This window comes from Mesitornis unicolor, unplaced genomic scaffold, assembly GCF_000695765.1.
Source record: "Mesitornis unicolor isolate BGI_N332 unplaced genomic scaffold, ASM69576v1 scaffold16011, whole genome shotgun sequence".
In the NCBI taxonomy this organism is placed as follows: domain Eukaryota; kingdom Metazoa; phylum Chordata; class Aves; order Mesitornithiformes; family Mesitornithidae; genus Mesitornis; species Mesitornis unicolor.
Window position 1 is genome coordinate 69430 of NW_010166000.1, and position 25667 is coordinate 95096.

A 25667-nucleotide genomic window follows, 5' to 3' on the forward strand; every position below is an offset into this window, starting at 1 on the left:
TTCTGCACAACTGACGCAATTTTTTCACAAAGCTGTCAAATATTTTGACCAAGGAATACCATCTTGCCAAAATTCCAAGTATTAAAGCTAATGTTCAAATTTTAAAGCTTAAATTCTTAGAATTTCCAGATTATTTTTTTTCTAATACTGTAAAGCCTAGGACAACTAATTGTAGAGTTTGTAGCCCTTTTCTGTGAGGTAGCATTAGAAACGGAGCGAGGAAGCTGAGCTCATGGAAAGCAGTGATTCTGCTAAATTAAAGCAGAATCCTTCCACTTTGCTCTGCTAAAGGAAAAGTGATAAAACATGAGTACGCCTGTTCATATCCTTCAGCCAAAGAGAAGTCCTGGGAAGTGTTATAAATAGGAACATCGTTCACAGGCTCACTTGGGTTATGTTCTCAGCACTAGCAGGCTGATGGAATTAAAAACACATATTTTCTCATTGGGACGTGTTACAACTGGGACAAGTTACAGCCCAGATAGGAATTCTAAATATCACTAGGAGTTACTTTTGCACAGCCAGTAGACATGCAATTGCAGTTCACTCATGGCAATTGCCACAGTAGGGTAGCAAAGAGGTGAATTAAATTGTAGATAGTTGGGTAATGGCTTGCTACAGAAACTCATAAAAATATCTTCTTTCTATGTTTCTGATAAATGAGGATTAGGAAGAAATTGTTCTACAGTACTGAACAGCATTTCTCTCTCAATTATTACATTAAAAATGATCCTACACTTGCTTTTTTTCTCTGCACATTGGTTTAGCAATAATTTTACATGGTGTATTTATAGTTTTCCATGGTTCTTGTAGAGACACTGAATTTCAGGTTTTTTAAATAGAGCATGGAAACGTTTGGCTGGAAACCATCTGCTTCTCTGTGGCAATGACCAGCGGTGGGTTAGGAAAAAAGGATACTGATACAGGAAGGAAAAAGAAGAAGAAGCAAAAGGATATGCTTGCTTACTCTGTATTGATAAAAGCAAGGCTAATCTCACTCCCAATCTTGGCCATCGTTGACTTTAAGAAATTTCTGAGATCAGTGCTGGTGATAGAGGTTTATATCTGGTCTATCCATGCAGTTAGGCCACAACATCTGACCATCACTTCCTCCACTTTTGCCCTTCCTTCCTTAAAGAAAAGGGTGAGGGTGTTTAGATGCAGGGCACCGTTTAACCCAGCTACCCAGAACTAAAGCCCCAGTAATGAGCTCTGGTTGTGATTCCCGTTTCCAAATTTGGATATGCACAGGTATAGAGATGTGAAAACCCAGCCCTAGGGAGCCCTGCGGCTTGGCAGGGGATGCTCTGCTGTCAGCAAGCAGAGCAGGGAGGATGGGACGTGTAACGGCAGTATCAACCATGATGCTACAAATATAGCAGTGCTATAAATTCACTTGAGAGGCTATTGACGGTTATATGGAGCTGATAAAAGAAATGGGGAGAAGACTAATGCAGAGGGTTTTTATCAGGTTAAGGGAGGAGCACTCACTCTGTCTGTGAACCCAGCAGTTGCTTAGCAACATAATGATCAAGTGCAAGCCTGCGAGATCGACTGAATAATGTCAGCGTGATTAACGTAGAATAGACCCAGTGGCTGCGAAGGGGGAGAAACACAGCCCCTGGTGAAAACAGCATCCTTCCACCACAGGTCCGGTGTACTAATAAGGAATAATGAACAGCAGCTGCTGCTACTCTCTGCCATCACCATACCAAAATTATCAATAGCTTTGCCACAGGGAGAAACCATTTCTGTTTCAAACAGTGCTTATGTTTCTCCAGCTGTGTTTGCACAATGTCCCCATAGTTTATGTGGCAGCTTGGGCATCACTCCTGGTAGTGGGAAATGCTCATTGTAAGCGTAGGAGTTATGGAGGATGCTTAACCATGCAGGATCAAGTCCTCTAGGAAAAATAACCTGTACTGTGTTGGCATAGCAAGTTTTAAAAGTGAAACTGCCTATGACCAAGGTTTTTGTCCATGTCTGATTTTTTTTTTTTTATAACTAGCTGGAAAAGTTCCTATTTTTTCACAGACAGGTAAGGCAGAACTGAACTTAGTAGCGAGTCCTGCATAGGGACTGATCCTACATGTGGTTTATTGTAAAGGCTCTCCGGATTTTGCAGATGATTAAATACTTATCTTGTGAGATAATTCTCAAGCCTTGATTTATCCGTTTACTGCCGTCCCATTAGATTCATTTCATTCCACTAACTGTTTGTCAGCCAATTTCACAGGATTGCTTGCTTTGTCAGTAATTTTTGCAGTGTTTCAGTCATTCCATTTTGTCATTTTTATTTGCTCTCATGACTGCTGTTGTCTGAAGAGGGTCATGCTGAAGTGCCATGAAGTAAGTGACAACCGTAAAGCACAGAGTATTCTATGTTGTACATTCTGCTTCTTTTTAATGCTTACTCATTATTGCATTTTAGTAATTTTTGGTGTTGACTTTGTTACAAAGTGCAATATGGATTAGATCTTCCTAATCCAGAAATGGTAGCCATTCTAAAACTAGAAATCGGATGTTATAGAAATAAAAGCCACTCTCAGCAGAGAAGTATTTAGCAAATCCTTTTATAACACGAGCACATAAAACCAGATACCTGAACTTATGTTTGAGCACATAAATAAGGGGCCTAATTTTTCAAATATGCCCAAATTCTGATGGATTTTTAGAGGGTGTTTCAGGGGGAGGTGGAGAGGTGGGGAGAGATGATTAGTGCCAGTTCATGTACCTAATGAGTTTAAAAGTAAAGACCTTGAAATAATCAATCTTTGCTGCTTGTCACTGTCAAATCTTGTGTCCTCGGAAGCTGTGGGATTTCCCCCTTTCTCCTTCCAGCCTTCCTTGGCCATTTTCCCTGCAGCTCTCCAGGGAGCAAGGGCTGAGGCCGTCTTCTGCTCCTCTACCTCTCATCAGCACCATTCCCTTTCTGCCAGTTTCCAGGCATCTCTGCCATTCGCATGGAAACTGTTGTTCCTGAACAGCCTCCCACAGACCTTAATGATTATTCTACACTCCAACTGAATGGTGCTACCTGCAACAGACACTAACCATTTCTCAATTCTTCTTACTAAAATAACGCTATTATAAAGAAGCTCTGTATCCTGCCAGTCATCACATCAGCCCTTGTTCTTAATCTTTCCCCAAAACAGACAATTATTGTCTTACTTTCCTACCATACAATTTTCCTTTGACAAGCCAAAAATAAAGTAAAAATATTAGAAGAGATGAAGGCAAAGTTTTGAGTTTGTGTCTTCCTAAAAAATCTGTAAAAAGTTAATTTCTCGCAATACCTCTGTGTAGGGAGTAATTTCACTAATTGGTTCTCTTAGTTGTTAAGTTTTTTTTCTCTCACAGAATGGAAGAGCTTTGTCAGAACCAGCAAGCCTTTTTGGCAAGCTGCAGGATAAAACAGCTCCCGTGAGAGCACAGTGGTTTTTTGGGTTTTCACATGGGAGGCTCCTGTTGCAGCATGCAATCACTGATTTTTCACTGATTTGCTCCTGATAGTAGGTTAACAGTAAATTTGAATCCTGCAAATCTAATTAAAAATTTAGAATAATTTCTTGCCTACAAGCTGTGTTGCTGGCTTTTATACTTGGAGGTTGCATCACTGTAAGATAGGAATTATATATTATGATTTTAATATAAGACAACATAATTGGCATTGCAATCAGTGCAGTCTTACAGCAGCAAATGTTTATAAATTACTACCATATGCTGATTCTAATAGAGCAAATTTTATTTAAAATAATTATCAAACTTTTCACCTTTTTAAAATGAAATTCGGGGTTGGGCAGGTTTAATATGGTTTTAATATGTTTAGTATAACAGATGATCAAATAAGGCATAAGAAATTGCTCTTACTAAAAATCTGGGAAAGCCACAGCACAACAAAAACTTGCTTGCTCTCCAGCTGGAATGTGCTTGCTTCTTATTGACCAGGATACAAATCAATTGTAAAATGCAAGACAGCTGATGGTTCCAAGGCTGTATCTGCATCACAGATTGTATCGGAGATGTCATAAATTTTAATTTAGGATGCATAGGAATTACACAAATACGCATGGTTTTTTTCCTTGGATTACAGTTACAGTACAGCAGTCTCTCTAACATGCTGGAGTTGATACCGGAGGGGAAAGAAGGGAAAAAGAAAGGGAAAAAATGAATCTTGGAAGTAAGGATTTTGAACTGGAAGCCTGGAAGTGCAATTGTGGGCTTCAGCAGGCTTGCATGACCTTCACAGGGGCTGTGTCTGCGCTCTGAAGGCTGCAGAGCTGGTAGCAGAGCCGACTGAAGCACAGCAGCTGCGAACTGAGCACAAACTCAGTCTTGCAGGTTGACAAATTATTTTGCAGGCAGCAGTGACCTCAAGTTGCTGTGGTTAGAACTCATCCTAAACAGGACCTCTGTGGCAGCAGTGGAGTCACGTACTGACTCAGACTTGTCTGTGTTCCCAAGTGTGCAGCGGATCTAATAATGTTCCTGAAAGAGGTGTGTTGCTGTAGGATTAAGTCTGTTAATGTTAACAAAGTGCTCTGAGCCTTCTCATAAAAACACTGATATTTATAAAAGCTTGAGTACTTGATGTGGCTTTAAACTGAGCTGGTACTGAAATCTCATTAATCAGCTAAAATAAAAAAAATTCTAATCATTGTTCCAGAGATATATTTTAATTGTCACTAGTCCTGAACCTATGGCTTGAAAAAAGCAAGGTGCCCAGAGATCTTTTAATACTGCTTGTAGCCATGCAAAGCCATTACTTTGATCCAGGTTGACAGAAAGCGAAGTACAACATTGCCTGTATTGCTTAGCTCACCCACTGTTACTGCCCATGGGTCTGAGAAGGTTAGGTAACACTAGTCTAAGAAATACTTAAAATAAGACTCACACAGTTACTTTTGAGGGTTTTATTTTAGTGGCTTAATATACTTTCTTTAAAGGAACAGTGAGAATGATACCCTGAACAGAGATAGACAGGCAGGTCTATGAAAGGGACAATACAGAGAAGATGCAGCAAAAATAAGTTACAAACCAGAAGGTATACACCGACTGAAAACTCCAACAGAAGTTACCTTCCAGCGTCTATTATAATAGATGACAGATTTTCATCATCCATTTGATATTGCCACAATGGGTGTAAATACAAAACCATAATTTCTCGTATTTGCAAGAAAGGAAAGTTAAGTAAAATGGTAATTACAGGTAAAGAGATAGGGAGACATTTTCATATTTATACAAAACTCATCCTGCTCTTCTCGCAGTCACAAGGACAGCATTATCCCAGCCTTTTCAAAGCAGGCTTTTTGTTGATTTAAAATTGTATTATGCTTTATTGAAGTGTGTGAGACTCCTAACGCTAAGGTAAAGTAGGTAGAAATAACTTGCTTCCCTTGGTTAGTAGAATAGTTTCTTGCCATGGACTTTTTATTTGTAATAATGCTTAGCTCCAGTCCTGGAAGACAATGAAAGCCATTAAGTTCCAAACAAATCACAGGAAACACTCAAAACCTTGCCAAGTGTTTCCTTTCTGTGTTAAATTACAAAGACATGAGTGCTAGAAGTATTGTTCCTACTGTGATTTAAGTACCAGTCTTTCAACACTCAAAAAGATCCTCCTGTTCTCATTGAAATATATGGAACAATTTGTGGGAAATCAGTGGGACTGCTCATGTGAATAACATGTAAGTTCTCCAAAAAGTTATTCTTAGTGCTTTTCTAATAACACAGTATTGGAGCTTTATCTGAATGAGACTCGCTGTGATATGAGCGTGCTCTGACTCTGTGTTGCAGTGCTGTAGGTTACCTGATGTCTAGGTTTGTTAATTATGTGCCAAAGCCCAGACGTGCTGCAGGGAGTATGTAGCTCACAGGGCTCACAACAGCCAGCAGCACACCAAGGACCTGCTGAAGAAGGTCTCCAGCTCAGTGCTACCAGGACTCCTCCAGTAAGGTGCATAGGACAGAAAGGGCTTAATAGCCTGTTGTCGTTACCTCAGGTGAGCTGCCTACGTCTCGTCATTTTGGTAATGGATGAGTACTTCACAAGGGGAGATGGTTAGGGCAGATGATGAGGAAGTGCTGGTATCACCATCTTTTTATTTCAGATTTTAACCAGTCTTCTCTTCAGGATATGGGTGACCAAAGTCAAGTCACTCCCCTTCTGCGGGGATTTGCAATTGCATTGCACTGGGGAGCAGACCCAGTGAGACAGAATAACCCTATGCACTCTACCCTCCTTCCCAGCATCACAGTACTCTGCAGGAAGGAGCAAAGCCTTTATGATTCCCTAGGGCAGAGGAGCAGTAGAGGGCCTCTCATTTAGAAAACAGGTCCAGTGGTGAGGGACATACCTCAGAGAGAACAGATGTGGGTTTTGACCCCTGATGTGTTTTTGTTACTTCATTTGGAGGCAATTAACACAAAACCTTTAAGCAGTGACTTAGAAAGAGACCACAGTTTCTTCCATTGCAGCACTTTAAATATGGGCGCTCCAGAACCATGCTTGCTTTTTAGCTCCGTAAGAGCTTTTCTGCACAGTGGTGAATCCGCGGTGTTAATGGAAGCATTTGTATCTGACATGGTGCACCCAAGCCATCTTCCATTCTGCCCAGGCATGACAGGTCAGGCCTGGGGGCAATCTGGCACAAAGCTTCAGTCAGGGTCTGAGTTAGAAATCTAACTATGGCATCCTTCAGATCATCCTCTGGAGTCCACTTTGAAGCTAAATAAATAATTGCTTTGGCCTGGAAGTGCCTGAAAATAGTTGTCTGAAGGTTTCCCTAGTTGGCAGGGTATTTTCAAAGTGAAAAATCTGGAGTTTAAAACACTCAAGGGTTTAGTGGAAGATCCTAAAGTGCACATGCTGGCTGGCAGAGATTTATCATGAGAAGTAAACTCTGTGAGGTTAAGCATTTTATGACATGAACAGACCTGAACCTTGATCTTCTGCTTCTAAATTTGTTCTATAGCCACCAGACAACAGCAGACTTGTCTGCTCCTTCACCCACCCTGTCAGCCTTGCCTTGCCATCAGAGCTAGCCTCTCTGCAAGTTTCATGCCTGCTTAATTTGTAATCTGAAATTTCCTTTAGGCAAGAGAGGTGCCAGTGACTTGATCACAACTACATCACCTCTGGCCATGCACAGTAACAAGCATTTTGTTTCCTTAAGTTTTGCAGTGAGACTGCCAAAGTATAATTTCTGTGTAGAAAGAAATGGACACAGAAGTCCTTTTATGAACCTCAGAAGGACTGATTCATTTTTAAAGCACAAAAAGGCCAGCTGAACAGAAAGGTAAATAAGAGGAGCTTGTGGAGCATGTTCTGTGATAGGATGGGAATACAAACATACCCTAACATTCACTGAGTAGATACTCAAAGATCCAAAATCCGAGTTAATAATATGCTTCCAATACTTTCAGTAACTACTATTACTAGCCACATTAGCAAAGAGTGTGTAAAACTGGTAGGTTAAAACAGAACTGAAGGAACTCACCCCTGTCTACAACAAAGGGAAGATCAAATCCTGACCGCACCTCATGGGGAGCACAAAGTGCCCGTGTGCTTATTCCACTCAGTGTTTCTCATTTAACCATGAGTTAATTTAGTGTAGCCTTAAAAAGGAAGAATGTGCTCTGGAAGGTGTTTTTCTGCACTGCTCATAAGCAAGGGGTTTTATCTTTAACTATGGCTTACCATTGATGACTGTTTTATGGGAAAGATTCAATAATACCATCGTAATACTTTTAACCTGATGTTGTTCATTAAAAAAACAAAAATATTCAAGCATTTCAAAACCATATTTACCACATGTTGATATGGAGAACCTTTCAGCTGGTGGCCGATATGTCTAACTTTCCATGTCTGTTTACAATTTCAGGAGCACGGAAGTCATGAGTACTGTCTCAGGTACACGAAGTACAACAATCACTTTTACTGTCCGACCTGGAACCAGCCAGCCGATCACACTGCAGAGCAGGTCCCCAGACTATGACAGTAGGACCTCAGGAGCAAGACATGCTCCAAGCCCTGTGGTTTCACCAACAGAGATTAATAAAGACATCATGCCTGCTCCTCTGACTGCTTCTGCTTCAGCTTCATCTCCTTCTCCAACTCTGTCTGATGTATTTAGCCTACCCAGCCAGCCCCCTTCCGGGGACTTATTTGGCTTGACCACAGGGCGCAGCAGGTCTCCTTCTCCCTCAATATTACAACAGCCAATCTCAAATAAGCCTTTTACAACAAAGCCTGTCCACCTGTGGACTAAACCAGATGTGGCAGATTGGTTGGAAAGTCTAAACTTAGGTGAACATAAAGAAACATTTATGGACAATGAAATAGATGGCACTCATTTACCAAATCTACAAAAGGAAGATCTGATAGACCTTGGAGTGACTAGAGTTGGGCACAGAATGAACATAGAAAGAGCTTTGAAACAGCTGCTGGACAGATAAGAATAGCTATTTGCCTCACAAACTTCTGTTGATAACTAGAGATGGGCTGGTACTGAAATACCCCAAATGCCTTGTCTGTCTGCGAGTGCCAGCAAAATTGGGGGGTGGGGAGGGGGAAAACAGTTGAAATCCTGGTACTCAGGTAATGCAGACTGTATGCTTCATGCCCAAACCTAAATCTAAATATGTTACATGAGTGGGGCCATTTTATTTCAAAGTTGTGGGGAGAAATAAGAGAGAGAGAGAAAATTGTTAACTTGAAAAATATTATCTCTTGATAATGCCCTTCTGCTGGAACCATAACATATCACTTTTCTTTCGATTAAAAATTGCAAGCATTTCATTTTTTTATTGAAAAGTGCTGTATTCTCCTCTTGCCATTCAGTCTCCGAGCAGGCTTCCTTCCCCAGCCCTTAGTTCATTGGAAGAGGACAGATTGCTTCATTGCCATTCAAACCCATTTTTACTAGTAGCAGAGGTACAATATTAAGGCAGGCACAGGAGTTCATATTACTGGTTTTTTACTAGTTTAGTGCTCTGATTTGTTGGCAGTGAAGCTGGTTGTTCCGCTGGAATTAGTTCAAGGGTAATCTTGCTCTGTTTTACCTGGTATTTCTTTATTTCTGCAGTTACACTTAGCGCTCTTCCAAGGTGGCAGAACAAGTTCAATACATGCTCCATTGACTTGGCCTGTAAGACGATGCAGACATTGCATAAAAACTGAGGCGGAATGCACACTTAGAGGTACAACAAAATGAAGCTAGTTTGAACCTGAGACCCCCAGTTTTCAACCAGTTAAACTACTGCTGAGTCGCAATATGAACTCCACTGGCCAGTAAAGATCTGGGTTTATGTGCAGACGCATCTTTTGGATTTCACGGTCAGATACTCAAATATGCTGAACCCTGAGAGAGGCTGTTTAATTCAGTCAGTGGTAAGTGCTTAGATATTTTGAACATCAGGCTAAGAAAGAATAAAAGGATAGAGGAATGTTCCTATTGAAGTCAGTGGGATGGTTGCCAGCATTTTAAGTGAGAGAGGGATTTCAGCCTGTTAGCAGAAATAGAAATGTTTCAGCTCGTTAAAAAAAAAAATTTTAAAAGGTAAAAAAAGTAATACCAAGATGTAAAGAGGTATGCAGTGTCTCAGAATGCATGTGTTTCAGGGGCCAGGAGAATTGGATAGGTTTCCAGTTTCTTGATTTTATTGCTGTTAAAGGTATTGGCTTCTTGACAAGGAGAGCAGACTGAGCACTTCGGGGGGAGCTGGACGCTGCCCGTTGGCCTCCAGCGATTTCTTTGCAGGGCCATTAGTGAGGTCGCAGAAGTGGTGCCTGCACCCTACAAGGGACCAGGAGGCTATGGCTGAGCATGGGCTCAGTGGTGGGGAAACAGAGCTCAAGAGCTTTCCAGGAGACTTTCGTCAGCAGGGGAGAAACACAGATTTAGTTAATCTGACTTATTTTTTAATTTTTTTTTCTTTTTTCTTTTTTTTTTAAAGTTAACAAGTCTCTCTCTGCATGTTTGAGCTCCCCTTGTAATTAACACCTCTTAATATCTGTGAGTTTTGTAGGTCTTTATTAACATAATATTCAAGATGTTCAAGGTGGGTAAATTATGTGTGGATGGCTAGACTGCCTACCTACCATACTTTCAGGTTCTCTTACATTTCGCAAGGTACCTGAACTTTCTTTCCTTGATATGGTCCTTGATATGGTCCAGCCTATCTCTAATTTTTTTATTGTGATTATTTTTGCTCACAAACAAGTGTCTAATTAGGTCTGCAACAGCCCTAGTATGAGTACATAAAGTTTAGCATTTTAAATATCTTTCTTTACTGCAAGTTTAAATAGTTGTACAGATAGTTTATAAGCACAATATTTTAAGAAAATAAGTGGCTGGTCTACTGGGCAGCCTTTGTGCCACTTCAGTGCTAGAAAGTTAAAAACAAAAAAACAAAAAAAAACAACAAAAAAAACTTTTGTGGTTTACTACTATTTCTGTGGAATAATTATAAAGTCTTGACCTTTTTAAAATCAACCTCATTTGGATGCATCTGAACCAGCAGAGCTGTGTTATATTTTCTATCTTTGCTAGAACTTCTACAAAGGAGGATGAATATTTCTTCAAAAGTGGTTATAGTTACCAACGCATTGGATACTCATAAAAAAGCAACTTATTTAGCCTCCTGCCCCCTTTACGGAACAACAGATCTTTTGACTTAACATCTGTTACTATGCTATATTTGTATTTGAAAGTTCCAAGTAATCTTGTAATAAAAATCAAGTACTAAGGCATTTTACTTTCAAGAGTACTGAATTTTTCCGTAGGTGGTGTAGAAATGGCAGTTTCATTCAGATAGTCGATACAGGCAACTTGAGGCCATCAAGTACTTTAAGAAGTGTAAAAATGGTAATTTAGCCATCATTGTCTTCCATTTGGTGATATGACAGAATTCAGTAAATAAACCACTAATGCCATGCTCTTTTTTTTTTTGTTTCTTCGGGTACAGTTGATATTACCTCTATAACATGTGCCAGAAAATACATTAGAAAATACGGTAGTTGAAGAAAATGTAGAAGTTGACTTTTCAGCTGCTTTTTAATCACAACCTTCTTGTTGAATTTATGTTGACCAAGTGCTGACATACACGGTAAATTACGGTTGACGGTAATCCCTTTCTTACACAGGTGTGTTTCTTGCTCGTGTCTCTTTTCAGGTACTGAAAGAATAGGTACAGTACAATTAGCAGAGAAGAAGTTTTAACGCATTAAAGAGCTAATGAAATAATTTATTTTTTACATTGTGTCTTACAAAGTAAAGGTGAGGAGACCTGAGAGGACCTGCTTTCACCAATAAAATACACCTCGGCCAGGATGAATTGGTCTCTAGCTCTGTGTGATGATTTTGCTACAGAAAGCAATAGTAACAGATACGACGTTGCCTCCGAGTATTTTCATCGGTCTGGAAATGTTGGGGGGAGGAGAGAAGACCCATTTATTTCATGCTACTATGATAGTGAAAACCAAGTTGTTAGAGATCTATGAAATACGTTATGATATTCTGGGTTTTAGGATCAACTTTTGTTTATATACTGTAATTTAAATAAATTGCATTTACATGCCTAGTTTCTGTAATATTTGTGTATACAATACCAAAATCTTACAAGATGTAAATTGTGTATAACTGCACAGACTCCTTTCCCTAGGTGTCTGAGAACATTTTAAGTTTAATTCATATATTATAAAATGACTAGATGTGACTGTTGATTTACAGAATTTACATATCACAAAAGTTAATTATTTGTGGTACTTAAGTTAATAAAAATAGTGATTTTTTTTTTCCTCAGTTCTTAAAAAGCATTACCCAGTTGATCTGGCGATGATTATGTGTATGAGCCACAAATATTGATAATTTTTCCATTACATTATTTCTTTTATTTTCTTTTCTAGATATTAATATGTTTCTCGCTATAGTTTGTGTAACAACTTGTGTTCACGTTATCTATGTTGCTGTAATTTTTGTGCTTTAATTCCTCTTATTTCGACTGATTAAAAGAATCAAGCTCCTGTAACTTGCACTTTTCCCCAATCCTTAATACTCTTGTATGGCAACCAAAATTACTGTAAGAAATAAATATAATATTGCACTAAGGTTGTGGTTCTGATTGCAAACAGAGAACACTGTCTGAATTTTTATTAAAAAAACAAAAAGTTGCCAAAAAACTTGCAATCTGATGTTATTGAAAGCGCATAAAATGCTTTAACAAACTGTAGGTAGAATTAAGGCAAAATAATTGATTTCTTGTTGGGAAAAAACATTTCCTCTTCATTTCTTCTTTTTGGTTAAAGCATTCTTTATGCTGAACATTAGTTCATGTTACGAATTTCAGATTCATGTCTGAAATTGGAAAAGTAAAAATTTTCAGCTAGAGGTAGAAAAATACTTATCTATTTGCCTTAAGGTGGATTTCAAATAATGATTGACTATTTTTTTTCTTGGCTGAGCGTGTGTGTTGAAATGCATGCTCTCAACTTAGTACTACTGCTCGTATAAGGCACTCGATTTTGGATCTGTTCTGCAATTTAATAAGGCACTGAAAAGTTTGGGAGGGGCTGGAGGTTTTGTAGGGCTGAGCAGCTTTACAGAGGGGAAAAGGGAACAGTGCTTCTTATCAGACTTTGTGCATCTTGTGACTAAAGAAATGTACCAGCGGGGTATATTTGTACTGTGAATAAACAAGGTTTGAAATGGAAAAAAAAAAAAAAGGAAACAATTCACATCTTCTTTTGGCTTAATCTAAAAATTTGGTTTTCTATCTTTAAATGGTGATGCAATGAAGAATATTTTTTATTTTTATTTTCTAAGATATCAGAATAAATGCCTAGAACTGTTGCCCTTTGGTTTCATATGTTCCTTAACTATTATTCTCTTCGATGTTGTTCTGGTTCATCCAGTTCTACCTACTATTTCTCTCATATTTTTCCAACAACAATTACTTGGCAGCTTTGTTTTGTTAAAAAAAAGTTAGAAGAAAAATCAGCCTTTTTTTTTCTTATTTCAGGTATTGTGGCAATCCAGTGATAAACGTTTGTGTATCTAAATAAAGTCAGGTATCTACAGCCCAAAACAAAGAATGCTTTGCAATTCTCAATGCTTTGTTGGTCAAAGAAATGAGAAGATTTGATCATTACTGTTGTAGCGTACATTGTATCAGTGTGTTGTGTTTTGTTTCGTTCTTGGTGTTCTGTATTTTTCTGTATTTGGTTTTGGGTTTTTTTTTTTGCATTTCGTGGTCTTTCATTCGTTTTGTTCAAAACCATGAAAAGAAAACAAAAAAAGTAGCTATGCTGGGCCATCCAGAATAGCACAACTGTAACAATACTTCAGAACATGTGGTTTAAAATAGAAAATGTACGTGCCTTATAATTTTTGACCTGGATCAACTACACTGTATTTAACATAAAGAGCTTTATCTTCGAGGTACTGCAGTACCTGACAAAAAGAGGGTGTAGTGCTGGTTTTTTGAAGTGAAAAGTCCATGTCACTGCATTAGGAAAAATGGTTAGAAAAACTGAAATTAGTTACTTATTTCAAAACATTTTCGGCATTAGGAGACTGATCTGAAGTCCTCAATTCAAATCAAATAAATGGAGGAGGGGAGGAAATAAATGTGACTGTTATTTTGAGTTCCATTTACTACTAGAAATACTTGGTTGTTCGTGTAGTTGACATGTACTGTATTTCACAGACAAGGGAACGATAATAAATAAACTAAGTGGACTTCATGCTTTTAAGTCTGAAACCAACTGGTTCTATAGTGCTGACATCTAGTGGAACCTGATGGGCATAGTCTCAGAGCAATAGAAGATCTCTTAAAATCTGTATTTATTTTAAACGATTACCAATCTTTCTACAAGAAGTAATTTTAGCAGATTTTTTTATTATTGTAAGTTGGCCTGGATATTTAGGTCAGAATAGAAAAGCCTGACTGTATAATTACATAAATTATACACTGAATGAGAAATTTTAAAGGTCTGTAATGTGTTTTCTAGTTCACATGTGGTTATGTTTTAACAATTTTATGTTTCAAACGTCAGCATCTCCACATGATCCTTCATTTGCATCAAGCATGTTTTTTAATGAGAATATAGTTTTTGTCTCCAGTGCTGCAAATCTTGGACTGTTTTGAATGATTTCAAACATTGCAATGTGATGAACAGCGGATGTTTCAGATCCAAACTGCAAAAGAGTGCAAGGTATTTAGGCTAGGAATTCATTCAGAATAGCTGGTGGGTTATTTCCCAGATGTACTTGCAGAACTGAGGTTTGGTTTCTCAAGTAAAATTTAAGTTTTTCCTCAGGACTAATGCTAGAAGGAATATGTGCACATGTGTCTGAGTTCTTGTATGCTTTTCATGTAAAGGTTCTTGGACAGCGTTAGATATTAATGTACAAATAGGACACCAGTGTTGCATGTGCTTAAAAATGTATTGGAATAAATGTTGCAGTGTACCTTTTTGCTTTGAAAATCTGAAGAGAATACAATATACAGAAGTATCAAACTGTAATTCATGTTTTAATGGGTCATTTTCCACTGATATTTTTGCATTATCTAGTTGTCTCTAGTCTCTTAGCTTCCTTATATACTTAAAAGACATTTAAAGCAATTTCTTGTAACTGCTGAAAAAAGGCCTTGGAATAGCTGAAACAGAGGTTTGGGGGAGAGGAGGTAACCTCTCTGCTGCACAGCCTTCTGAATCCTTTGATTCATTTTCCTTAAGGATGTTCTCCTTCAAAACAAATCCTGAGGGACGCTTTGCCTCATTACCGTAAGGTAAAGAATTCACAGCTCCCTAAACAGGCACGCAGTTCTCCTTAGTGCATTTCGAGAAGTGCCAGACATGGTACTCCCTACTGAACTTACCCCTTAGAAAATATGTAGCAAGGAACTATTGTGGCCATGTCATTCATTTGTCATTTTGTTCTGACCTTGTTAGTGCACCTTGAGGTCTCATTTGAAGCTGCACCTTTTCAGATGTGCAGTGGTGAAGTCAAGGTGAGAGCTCCAAAGCTCGCATTAGAGGAGAACAGATAGAAAGAGGGTTGAGACAGAACTTGGTGTCATTTACTTAGAACATGGAGTGTTGATAAATGAACAAAAATAACTTCTTTTATATCTGGACACAGTCAAATTTGAGCTGTGTGTCTAATTGTGCAAAAAAAAATACTATCATGATTAGAAGTTTATTTTCTCCTTCAAGCCATGCTGTGTCCCTTAATCTCTATTTGCTCTGTCTGTCTCAGCACTTTTTTTCTTTACAACATAGTGGATGTTAGTTTTAAGGTGTGCAACATTCCACAAATATATTTAATTCACCTGTAAGACTTTATAGTGACCCAGTAACAGATTACATGCTGTACATTTGAAATCACTAATAATGCTAATTTTCTGCATTACAGAGAAGACCTGAAACAAGGGTAGGTGACTTCTAGAAGACACTTTGCAATTTTTAGAAATTAAGTTTTCATTCAGCGAAAAAACTTTCAATGCTATGTGTATTCAAAGCAGATCATTGACACACCTTGCCCTTCAGTCTATCATTTCTGCACATGTCCTCAGTCCTCCGGGTGTTCTCATACTGCCTTGGTACTGTTAGGCAACCTTCAGCCCTTTAAAGAAAAGTCACTAATGCTAGACCTAAAGCTGTGTGTATTAACTGTGCTGACGACAGGCCTGGTTTATTCTCAGGGAAGATCAATCTAGCATATTATACACCTGAAAGACCAGTGCAATGGAAAAAGGAAAATTTGCTTGTAGAAAATGCACCAAGCAGAAAATCTCACCATGAATCCATGGAACTAAACCATTGGAGGAGACAGCAAGAAAGAGAAAACTCTGTCTTGATAAAGACATGTGCAATATATAGCCATGAAAAAAGCGAGGCATTTTCAACAAGAAATAAGGACCTATTAATACGAGTGGGCTGAAGGGCGTTCACAGGAGCTCATCTGCAACGGGTACAATTGGGATAGGTGTGGGAACCAGCTGCCAGTGAGATACTGTGAGCGGGGGCTTACAGCAGCTTTTGAAATTACTTGGTCTATTTAACCAAGCAAAGAGAAGGCTGAAATGAGATGTCTGCCTTTCCCACTCACATGAGTGGGTGAACAGCCAGGAGAGGGATTTTAACTGAAAGGAACATCAGCGCTAGAAGAACATGTTACCAATTGGCGATGAATAAATTCAGATTGGAAACTGGGAGAAAGTCCTAACTACGAGAAAAGCGGGGCTGCGGTGCAGTTTCCTACAAGGAATAGCATGGGAGTTCATGACCTCAGGTGCTTAAAGTCCATAAATTGAGAAGTCCTGTGTTTATTTCTCACAGCATGCATCGTACCCTGGGCATCTTCTTGCAAACTGTTCTGCTGAAGCCATGAGGTGGGCTGGGAAAAAAAAGAGAGTGGTGGGAGTCCAGCCTAGCCCAGGGGACAGTCCTCTTAGCGGGGAAGATGGACAAAGGCTTTAAACCAGTGTGTCCTTACTGGACTGAAGCATTTGCACTGTGCAATGAGGGATGGCACCTTCCACGTGAAGCCGTTGTTTTATAGAATCTCAAATTGTTTGGCCCAGGAGAGGCTGCAAAGGCTCACAGGATGAGTCTGGTTCATTGGAGAGCAGGGTGGGACATGAGGCATTGGCAACTGGGAAGCCCAGCTGTCATGGATTGCTACACCTGCTACAGAAGGTGATTATATATTTTACATTTAAAAATAATAACTAGATAAATAATGAAGGACTAGATAAAGCACTGGAGCAGAGAAACAAAACTTGGGACACACATTTAGGATATGTAAAACCTAACACTAAGCTGCAGTGTTAAATTTCAGGGGACAGGAGCCATGTACTGGCACTGGCTTCTTCAGGAAGGATAAAATCCTGCCACCTCTCAACAGCTGCACATCCTCCTGTTAACATAAAAGTAGGTGTTTGGGCTGCAACTCATTAGGGATTAAATTCAAAATCACCTAACTCAGGGACTCAGCCCCTAGCCATGTTGTTGCTGTTGGGAAGTGCCTAGTTCTGTTCATTTTTCATGAATTCTTTTGTCCTTTAAAAAAAATTAATAAAAATAAATAAAACAGCTAAAGACTATAAGACCATTGATCTTCATTGATGTTGGCATCACTGAGACGCTGCCCACTGTAGCTAGGAGTGTTCATGTGTATCACATCACAGCTGACATCATATTCTAGATCTCTGCAAAAAAATAAATGCCAGGAAAGCAAACACCAGGGTTTGTATTACCCAAATTAAAGAGAAACAAATTTCAGTTATTCTTGACAGATTTTATTAGATGGCTCTGTGGACATAACTCCCTTCTCACACATCTCTCCGTAACAGGGTGTCCTCGTGCTATCAGAACAGACTGAGGGTGCAATAAGCCCTCACCCAGGGAAGGGGAACGGGACTCCCAGGATGCTGCACCTGCACCAGAGCATCGGGGTGCATTGGCACAGGTGCACCCAGGTAGACATGGCACCACCATGCACCGTGCTTCCTTTCTATCACGTTACAGCACCAGAGCAAGCCAGTCTTTCTGCAAGATGTATTTCATATTAGGTGAAAGCTACTGAAATTCAAAGTGATGGACATCACCAGGTGTCTGGTGTGAGGCCTGATCCACCACAAATTCCTTTGCCAGCATCCTGCTAATGATAACATAAATTATGACAAGCAAAGGCACCTGACCACCATTCAGAGGCATTTCACCCTCCCCTCCCGAGTGTTTATTGCCTGGTCAAGTGCTTATTCATGAGGCTCATAAAAGAGAAGGACCATGAGGTAGGATAGTTCTTGTGCCTCCCTCGGAAAGAGCTGGGGCCAGAGCTTTCAAACTGGAAGTCTCATCCTTTCCCTGGACTCTTTAAGGGTAAGTTTTTTTTATTTTCAGCCTATTTTGCTTCAACGCGTTTAAAAATTTTTATTTTTCCAAGCTGTCTAGTCCTAAGTCAGGTCATCCCCTTTCTTCCTTCACCTTAGAATAGAAGTTACCAGGGCAAATACTAGGGTTGGGATTTTAGTTCAGCTTGTGCGCAAGGATAGCAGAAAGTTTGTAGCAATTTCTATAAAGCCTGAAAGCTTAATTTTCAGCAAAAACTACTAATTTTCTTATGTTTTTCAACTATTAAATAACAGGTGAAGGAAACTTTTTAACCAGGGGATGTTTTATCAGATGGGGAAAATTCTGGTCTAGTTAACCACAGTAAGAAATCCTACAAAGAATGGTTTTCAGAGATTTGAAAGGCAAAAAAAAAAAAATTCAGGAACTGTCTCATCCCACGCTTTGGCAAATGAAACTACTCTCCAAATGAGCCATCACGGTTCATACAAAACTTATGTACATGAGAAGGAGAAAAGAGAGAGAAAGAAAAAGTATCACTACCCTGGATCCAGCATTGTTGTTAAGCAGCAGTCTTGATCTGGTGGCAGTGGGTTGAAAAAGGCATGAGTGGGGGCTGCTAATAAGGATATTAGTGCTGCTATCCGCTTGGATAGTGACAATATTTCATTATATTTGCTCACTTAGAGTACTTTGATTTATTATAATAAGTTTTATTCCTGAATTGTAAATGGAGGCTCAAAGAAAACCTACCACAAGATAAAACCAACTCATTCTGTTAGTTTGAATTTTAAGTCCAAGAACTGTTGAACACTGGGGGTTGTAATGCTGCAAAGCAAAATTTGGGGAAATTGCAGAGCAAATTGGAAAACCAGCCTTGTTAGAAGTCTTGGTGCTTCTCAGAGAAGCTGTGCTGGTTAATTTGGGTTGGGAAGGCTGGCAGGACACTGCACAGCTGAGATGGGGCAGGTGCTGGCTTATTTGGTGACACTTTTCTACAGCGCATTAAGAGCGATGGGGCATCAAGACTATCCAGAGATCTGAGTAACATTTTCAGAAGGACTTGAATGTATTTGTCATCTAGGACAGCATTTACAGGGGAATTCAGGCAAGCAAAGGTTGTAGGCAGGTGGCTGACAGTTGCTCATGTTAATGAAAAGTGGAAACGTTCAAAAAGGAAAGTCATCCTGCTGCTGCCTGGTCAACTATCACTACTTTTACTCGGGATGGTTTCTTTTTCCTGGCTAATCTCTTGCTCTTCCTAGATGTGTATTTCTTATTTTTCTTCCAGTGCTTTCTACTTCACATTAAATACTTTTCCATGATTGATACCCAAAAAAACCTTTTAAAAAAAAAATGCTTAAGAGAATTCCTCTGGGCACAGCTCAAAAGCATTTTGGGGGATTGGACTAGATGGTCTTTTGAGGTCCCTTCCAATCCCTAACGTTCTGTGATTCTGTGATTTTATATTCAGAAGAACATGCATTTTAGGTGGTAAGACACAGTAGAATGGTATTACTAGCAGATGATCTGACTTACTGAATTAATTAAAAAACTAATCCATAGGGCTCTAAGTATTAGCTAATTTTAATGATGCATATAAGTGACTAGAGAACTCTCCTGAGCAAGTTATACCAGGCCTACAGAGCTAAAGCCTGAGCATATGCTCCTACCTCCTGCCCCTCTGACCACTGCTTACAGGGGAAAGGGAAACTGCTCCAAGGAGCAGGAGAAAAAGATGGCAAATGTGTGGAGATAGGTGCTACACACGTAGTAAATGTTGTGTGGAGTGATAGCTAAAGGAGTTGTCTAGACTGGGAGCACTGGAGCTGTAGCTAAGCTTTGGTATGTGTAAACCTACCAAAAAAACCAGCTGCTGTTTTTTTACAAGTTCATGTACATTGCTGAAATCCCAACTTCAATTATGATTTGTCTCTTTTAATTACCACCGGGGGTAGTAGGTGCTGCTGCAACCTATCTTTTGGTGATCTTAATTGTGTAAGGGTTGGATATTTGTACTGTCATACACACCTAACTATTAAGTTCAGAGACAAATGTTAAAACAACAATGTCTAAGCAACAGGACTAGTAAAGAGCAAGATTTAATTAACTACTTCTGATATGTTCAGAACCCCTACAATATAAACAGTATTTTCTTGGTATATATGGATACTTACAACTTCAATATACGAAAATTTTACTTTGGATCCATTTGTAGTTTTCACTGGCAAAGCCAAAGGCCAAAATTAACATCTATGGTTTACAAAGAAAAATGTTGTTCAAGTGCAAATTAGCAGCAATGCAATTCTAAAAGCAGTAGACTTAGAATGAGCTCACTGGAGAATTTGGTTCCAGATTGCAATGGCAGTAAGACCCAATATTTAGTAGGGAAATGTCGTTATAAACTTGGAATACTACCAGACTGTATTTGAGTTCTTACATTGCTACATTCAGATTTTGATTGCCTTTATTTTTATCAGTGCTTTGTTGACCACATTAAGGTTTCTTTCACTGTTGTGCAAACACAAGGGAGCCAGAGCCCTGAGAGGCTGAGTTAATGAGGATTTTTTTCTAGCTGGCATAAACAGAGGAATTTGGGCTAAGACGATACATGTGGTAGTTGATATTTTACCAGAAATGGTAATAGCACTCTGTGTGCCTGGGAAAAGCTACTAGCACTGATTAGGCTGGGATGTGTGTAGGCCCATGTCCAGGGCTGCCTGGCACCGATGAACATGTACGTTTGACTAATAGAAACATTAATAACAATGCTAGAAGTAGTACAAATGTAAATGAGCACGTAATTATCTAGTACCATGTGGGTTAAATGAACATACATTGCTGAAGAAAATTAGTAAGCAGGTGAGCTAGGACAAGGAATGGCATGCTGAAGGAGAGAAGGTGGCCAACAGACCTGGAAAGTGTCACCTGGGGACAGAACTGCTCTCTCCTGCTGGTTCTCAGTATGACAGTAAGGGAACATTAGCTGATCTTGCATATAAAAGTGCTTAAAAAACACAGACCTGAAAAATCTTTTATATTAAATGCTAGACTCTGGACCTTACTTAGAAAAACCAACACAGCATCACTTTCACTTACAGCAACTACTTATCATAGATGACTGTAGATCTGAATATGATCCAAAATATTCTTTCATGGAGATGATACTTAAGGCCCCTTCCAACACAAATCAGCATATGATTCTGTATCAACTATGAGGTTGGCCAAAAAAAATCAAAACTATTTGAACAGTCACAGGTAGAATTAGTTCACCTGACTTCTCTCTCACAGTAATATTGCCCAGCAATGGTCAATCCATCATAAAACAAGGACATCTCAAGCTGTTACAGCGCTACCTAGGGATTTTGTAGTAGCCCTTGGTAGCTACCAGCATCTAAATCATACTCGTATCGTGGCCTTATCTTGCCAAGGAAGGACTTCACAGCACAGCCAAGGCCAGGAGTTCACAGAAAGAATGGCAACGCTTCAGCACAGCACACGCTGGGCAAAGCAAGCTCAAGTGTGATACTGCTCTCACCATCGCTCTCCTTTATTGTACCAAAAGTAGGAGATGTCAAATCAGAAACTATGGATACTACAAGAGGACACCAGCATGCAGAGGGGTGCACAGAGGATTGTGTTTAACAACCGGACCTTTCTTCAGATCGCAGTGTGAAATCTGGGAGGACAATTGGCAGATGGTATGCAGTTTAAAGCAGTCACCCAAACTGCAGTAACAGCATCTGCATTTACCAGGAGCATTTTCAACACAAAAATGCCCCATGTGACCAGATACAATTGAGCATTTGGAAAAGTTCAGATGCTGTAAATGCTGTACTTTGAGTTAACTGCATAGGCACACCAGCAATGCCAGGAGCTGAGATGGTAACTCTCTGATGGGGCAGGAGGGACTGTCTGGACATGGCTTGCAGGTACGGCACACACATACAAAGGCACCCATAGCACCCACAGCAGCAGCCAGAAGAGCTGATCTCATGCTGGTGAAAGAGAGCAGGGTGCTGTAATACACAACCTCACTGGCAAAAATATCACATCAAAGGACATCGGGCACACAGGGCCAGGCAGCAACTATAATGGAAAGGTAAGCCTCAGTGTGACGAGTTTTTTTCTAAGGCAAACAAATCTTGTTTGCAATTTAGGTCCTATCTTACGCTGTTGCACCCAAGTGAAGAGTTACTCTTTTGGAAGAGCTATACAGTTTTCCAGGTATCATCACTAACACCAGGCTGTTAACATGAGAAACTGTTCTGTGAGCGTAGCAAACATCACCCCCTGTACTTCCGTAAGGTAAGGAAACATCACAGGAGCTACGGAACACAGCCTATGTGGAGGACAGCACAGTCCTGCTCTTCACAGCACAGCACCTCTGATGCCACTGAATGAGCCAGCAGCTGTGGAGTAATGTGTTCAGGCAGAAATTCATGCTGAACTTGAACACTCATCAATTACTCCATAGGGCTATAAAATTACCACGGTCTTCTTTTAGGCTAGCTTAACATTTTGAGCATTAATTCACCAAAGAACGTAACACGTTTTTTTCACACAGAGGAATGATGTGGGCAAAAGGTGGATGCTGGCATCGAACTTGCTCCTGCCTCAGTGCCTCCAGCACATGCTCCTACATTTGACTGCTTCCAGGCCTGGTCTCTTATCACAGATGCTGTTGAAGCCAAGTATTTCTTTACCCAGTTAAAAAGTTCTAATAATTATTCAGTGACAGCTTTACTAGGCTCAAAGCAGTGACAAAAATGGCTATTAACAAAAACAATGAAGCTTTTTACCTGACATCTTCACAACTAGGCTGAGCAAAGGTAATATTATTTAGCCTCTGTAGCCTTATTGCCAAAAAGGGCATGAAAGCAAACTGCGTAATTTCTCTAAAGCTTTTGTAGGCATAGGTCTTACAAACCTTTTAAAAGAAAATCAATTAAATATGAATCTTGGTGATGCCTTAGCTCCTGACTTGGCATTAGCCTCAAGTTTATTCTTTACTTAGGACTCCTCTTAAGTGGAGTCCTCTTAAGGACTCCTCAGCAAGTGAATCTTGCTGTCTAGATAACTCATTAACCTTGTTTAGCTTTTAATTTTCAGTATCTCTGACATCTTGTATTTTTGCAGTACACTGCACTGCTTCAAACATCTAGATCCCAAAATCTGGAACACTGAAAATGCTGAACTGGGAAGTTGTGTGAGCCCAACTGTGAGGATTGTCATCCTTTTTTTTTATGGTGGGAGTTGTAATACAAGTTTATGATCAGCCAAAATGAGTGTAGCCATCCCCTGAGCTTTGGGCTGAGCAGTAAGCACAGCTTGGAGGGGACAGGCATTCTCAAAGCCACTCTTTGGCTCTTCAGTTGTGATTTGGCCACCCTTATTTACCAGCAGAAAGAGAAGAGGTGAAGGCATCTAACTCCACAGTTCTGTGATTTCCTGCTTTTCGGAGCCTTTATGGAGCAGATTGGCACCAGACCTCAGCTGAAGGCTAACAAAGTGGTATTTTTAACCTTGAAGTGCCAGAGTCCCTTTCTTTTTGTATAAGCATATAGATAGATGGCTGCCATTCAAACAGCCAGCTCAAATGCAAGAGAGAATGATCAGCTCCAGGTCCCTGCAGGCAGAGCCCCTGCTTCCCATTTTCAGTGGGCTTAGATAACGGAAACAGCTGAAATAATAGCTAGATTTTCTTTGGCTACTTAAATAATAGTAACTGTTAAATTAACTTTGGCTGATTTAGAAAATGGGCATTAAACTCTCATTTTGTGGCAAATTGTACTAGGTCACCATGCAGCTCTTTTTTAAGGTTCCCTTGCTCTGTGCAAGGCAGTTTCAGGCAGTCGAAGATGCTTTGCCTCTTTTCTGTCTGAGCTTTCCAGATTCTGGGACAAATGTGTCAAGGAAAGCTATTTTGATCAATTCAAATTCCCTTTTCGGAAGCCATCCAAGGCAGTACTCTGTACACTTAGCGTTGCACAGTTGAGATCGATCTTTGTTCTTTTCCTCTTTCCATGGACTAATGTATCCATTTCCCTTTCACCAGCTGGCTTTAAAGCAGCGTCTGTAAATCATGGTAGAAGTGGTGTGCTCAATGTGAGGAGAATTTGAGGAAGCTGCTTCAACTTTAGTAAAAATTAAGCTCCATGTCTTTAGCATCCTGTTGATGATTAGATATGGACAAGCATACAGTAACATGCCTACATTATTGCAGCTAAATCTTGAAGGCTCCATGTCCCTCTACAATGCAGAAAGCCTGCAGCAACTACTTGAGATGGCAACAGTTCTTGAACTTGATACCACAAGCCATTGTCTTGCTGGTTGGGTATTAACCACCCATGGGTTGCACTTTGAAAGCTCCTATTATAGGCTGCAGTCTAAGAAAATCACAGGTGGCTTTAAGTCTGCATTTGCAAAAGCACTCATCTAAAAGTAGTATTCAGACAAATATCCTTGGTAACTAGCATTTGCTCTACTTGATTGAAAAAGGTCTTAAAAGTTAGAATATGTTGAGATGATTGTGACTATCAACCTTCCAGGTTCAGGAAAAACTGCAGACCGCTTGCAATAAGAAATACTGCTGGTATGCATTTTATCTAAGCCAAATTATCCCTTCAGAGGAACTTCCCTGTGCTTCATTTTGTAATTTCCCATCTCCTGTTTCCCTTGGTTAAAAATCAAAGCGGAGCTAGGCTGATTCTTGCTATTGAAAATCTAGGCAAAATTAACAAGTTGGTAATGGCCCATTGCACATAAAAACCCAGCAAAATACTCCACAGCTTCAAGGCTTTATATAAAATAAATTGTATGCAGGAGCATTCTTCACCATCCTCTTAAGCCTGCCATCTGTGCAGACTAAAAATAAAGCAGCAGCTTAAGGAGAGGTTTGATAAAATGCATCTGAGAAATGCATTGGTAAAGCTCTGCCAGGCTCTTGAAATGACTTTGAGATGCAAACCCCGCACACTGCAGAGGGGTCTTCATCACTCTCGTTACTCAGCCAGCCTTTATGTGACCTGCTCAGTGGGTGCGGTGACTCCATCACAGTAAGAGAGATGCTGGATGGTGACGTCGCATTAGCCAAGAGCTTTCTCTTTTTCTATGAGAGCAAAGTTGCTGCCAAACTGGCAGGAAAGGCAGAGATAATTCAGACAACTTATTCAGTGAGTAAAAAGAAGGCTATTAGCTACCTACAATTAACATGAGAAGATGCTCAGGCAGAAAGTGGGACTACCATATGCACACACAAATACTGTCAGTCTGTATGACATGAAACTTTCCATTCTCTCTATCAGCAGCCACTTGTGCCCTGCAGCTGGGGTTTTAACACCAGCAGGATTTCAGGTAGCTGCAGTTTCTGCTGCTCCAAAGTGGCAATGTGGGATAGCCAAGGGTATCTCATGTCTGTGAGAATTTCTCCACACCGCATGTAACTTCTTTTCTAAGAATATCCTCCTCATTGTTGCTAGCAATTACTGCAGAGATACACAAATGAAATATTATACAATACTATATTTATATAAAGAAATACTTTGACTGTTCTTACTCTGTGTGCTTAATTATAATTAGAAGAATGGCACTCAAAGTGTAAAATCATCAATTGATTAGACAGTAAATAAAATCAGTGCTGCTGCTGCCTTTTACCAGCTGAAGCACCTGCATGCTTAGGAGTGACAACAGGATTGCATTAAGAAGCAATATGATGAATTCAAGTTGCCAGGAAAGTAAATGGCTCCCTAAAGTCAGACAGTGAATCATTAAGACATCCATTAACAGAAATTAAGGGGCTTGCTTG

General features: G+C 39.7%; 1 protein-coding gene across 1 annotated transcript in view; it reads left to right on the forward strand.

Moving 5' to 3' along the window:
- SHANK2 (SH3 and multiple ankyrin repeat domains 2) overlaps positions 1–8647 on the forward strand; it is a gene marked incomplete at its 5' end in the record, with an annotated part of 39951 nt that extends 31304 nt beyond the window's left edge. The window contains one exon of the mRNA XM_010194826.1: positions 7884–8647. Coding sequence (XP_010193128.1) covers positions 7884–8457 — 574 coding nt within the window. The remainder of the gene's footprint in view (positions 1–7883) is intronic.
- Between the last annotated feature and the right edge of the window lie 17020 nt (positions 8648–25667).